Source organism: Lagenorhynchus albirostris, chromosome 2 (genome assembly GCF_949774975.1).
Source record: "Lagenorhynchus albirostris chromosome 2, mLagAlb1.1, whole genome shotgun sequence".
NCBI classification, from domain to species: Eukaryota; Metazoa; Chordata; class Mammalia; order Artiodactyla; family Delphinidae; genus Lagenorhynchus; species Lagenorhynchus albirostris.
In genome coordinates, this window is record NC_083096.1 from 123,658,368 (window position 1) to 123,660,798 (window position 2,431).

Consider the following 2,431-nt stretch of genomic DNA (forward strand, 5'->3'; position numbering starts at 1 on the left):
TGTCTTCAAAGTAAATTTAACCATGGATATTCTAAAAGTCCTGGATCAGTGATTCTATTTCTCCTTTTCACATCTAGAAGATATTGAAAATATTTTTGTTAGGACCTGCCCCTTCTGGCTCCTGGGCTAGAAAAGAGAGTTGACGCCGGCCGCAGTGAAGAGTCCCGGGAGGCACTGGCTGCTCAGTGCTTCCAAGGAATGCCTGCCGCTGGTGGCCTTTTTGCAGACGTATTGCTGTCACTGAACACTGGCCCATTGGAAAGTACTAGAGAAGCTCAGCCATCAGTATGTCCAAGTACAAACTGATTATGTTAAGACATGGAGAGGGTGCTTGGGATAAAGAGAACCATTTTTGTAGCTGGGTGGGTCAAAAACTTAACAGTGAAAGAATGGAAGAAGCTCAGAACTGTGGGCAGCAACTCAAAGCGCTAAACTTTGAGTTTGGGCCTGTGTTCACATCCATCCTGAACTGGTCCATCCTCACAGCCTGGGTGATCCTGGAAGAGCTGGGGCAGGAGCAGGTTTCCGTGGAAAGCTCCTGGCATCTCGATGAGTGTCACTATGGAGCCTTGATCGGTCTCAACAGGGAGCAAATTGTTTTGAATCATGGCAAGGAACAAGTGAGGCTGTGGAGAAAGAGCTACAATGTGACCCCACCACCCATAGAGGAGTCCCATCCTTACTACCATGAAATCTACAACGACTGGAGGTACAAAGTGTGTGCCATTCCTTTGGATCAGCTGCCACGATCCGAGAGCTTAAAGGATGTTCTGGAGAGACTCCTTCCTTATTGGAATGAAAGGATTGCTCCTGAAGTATTAAGTGGTAAAACCATTCTGATGTCTGCTCATGGAAATAGCAGCCAGGCACTCCTGAAACATCTGGAAGGTATCTCAGATGAAGACATTATCAACATTACTTGTCCTACTGGAGTCCCCATTCTCCTGGAACTGGATGAGAACCTGCATGCTGTTGGACCTCACCAGCTCCTGGGCAACCAAGAGGCTATCCAAGCAGCCATTAAGAAAGTAGAGGATCAAGGAAAAGTGAAATGCAATGACAAATAAAATCTTTCCCACGTGCTGGCTAGGAATAGCTGCAGAAGGAGTGACATGCAGTATGTTATGGGTGCTGATCTCCCTCCCCCCCCACACCCGCCACCGCTGATTTTTCCAGATCTAGGCTGTGGGGTGGAGTTTGCATAAGTAACTAGGTAAGTTATGTTGGCTCAGATAAAGGCTTTAGGGTGCCTTGAGTACTAATGTCATAAGCCTTATGCTTTAGCCCCTGCCGGCCCGTTTGAATTACTCATTAAGTTACCAGTGGGGCTTAATCAATGTCTTAAGTTTCGTTTCCGAGATGGGAGAGCAACAAGTGAAGTTCAAGTTCAAGGTATTCCTCATTCAATAAATCAGTATACAGTGATCACTGACAGGCACTACTTACTCCAATAAGTAGTTCATGTTTATATTTACTGAGACTTTCTAGGATGATAATAAAGGACGTTAGATAACACACTATACTTAAGTATTTATTATGAGTCTTTTCCTCTAGGGAAAGAGATGCTTTGATAGGTTAAGATCAGAGACCCATTAAATGGGAGAGTGACTGATGGATTCCTCCAAGACAGCCAACAACAAATACCAAGGCCCTTTGCCTCATGACATTTGGTGGAATTCCTCTCTGGCTGCTAGAATTAGCAGCATATGGACAGCTATATCTGTTCGTTCTCTTTTTGTTTTGTTTTTGTTTTTTAAACTTTAATCTTGGGGTCTTTAAAATTAATTTAAAAATAAGTTCTGTGACTGAAAATGGTACCCATTCCAAGTATTCCCATATGATTCATAAATATTAAGTATAGGCTTCTGAATTAGTCTCTGATCTTATCTTCCTATAACACAAAGAGTTGTACTCATTTCAACACATAGACATGCCTAATTCTCTAAAAATTGAAGGTCGGGTCAGCAGGAAGGTAGAATATAGTGGGTGTAATTTTATTCACTTGAACAGGGGAAATGGTATATTCACATTTGTCACATACATTTGTTCTTTACCTGTTGAGGGCAAAACATTATGGTACGTAGTCTATAGTGTTCAGGGTAGGCCACAGACAGAATTGACTGCTTATCAGTCTTGATATAGGATGCTTTTAGATGCTAGAGATAGGTAAGTCATCATTTCTTTAAGCTACTGCCTTATTTCAAAGCAAGTGACATATATTTCAATGATAAAATCATGTAAACAATTTACAACTATCATAGCTGTTACAGATATCACCAGTTTTTCACAGTTTTCCATTGGTGGGTTGGTTTATTTGTATCCATTTTATAGTAAAACTGTCATTAGAAGGAAACTAATTCTAAAACCCTTGGTATTGCTTGGTCTCCATTGATCCTTAAATCAAGACTTAGAGCATCAGCTGATGAAGATG

General features: G+C 41.7%; 1 protein-coding gene across 1 annotated transcript; it reads left to right on the top strand.

Annotated features, from left to right (window-relative positions):
- The first annotated feature begins 266 nt into the window (after positions 1–266).
- LOC132516124 (bisphosphoglycerate mutase-like) lies at positions 267–1,067 on the top strand. Its single transcript, XM_060142535.1, has one exon. It carries the CDS (start codon positions 288–290, stop codon positions 1,065–1,067), a length of 780 nt encoding a protein of 259 aa, XP_059998518.1. The 5' UTR covers positions 267–287.
- The last annotated feature ends 1,364 nt before the right edge of the window (positions 1,068–2,431 follow it).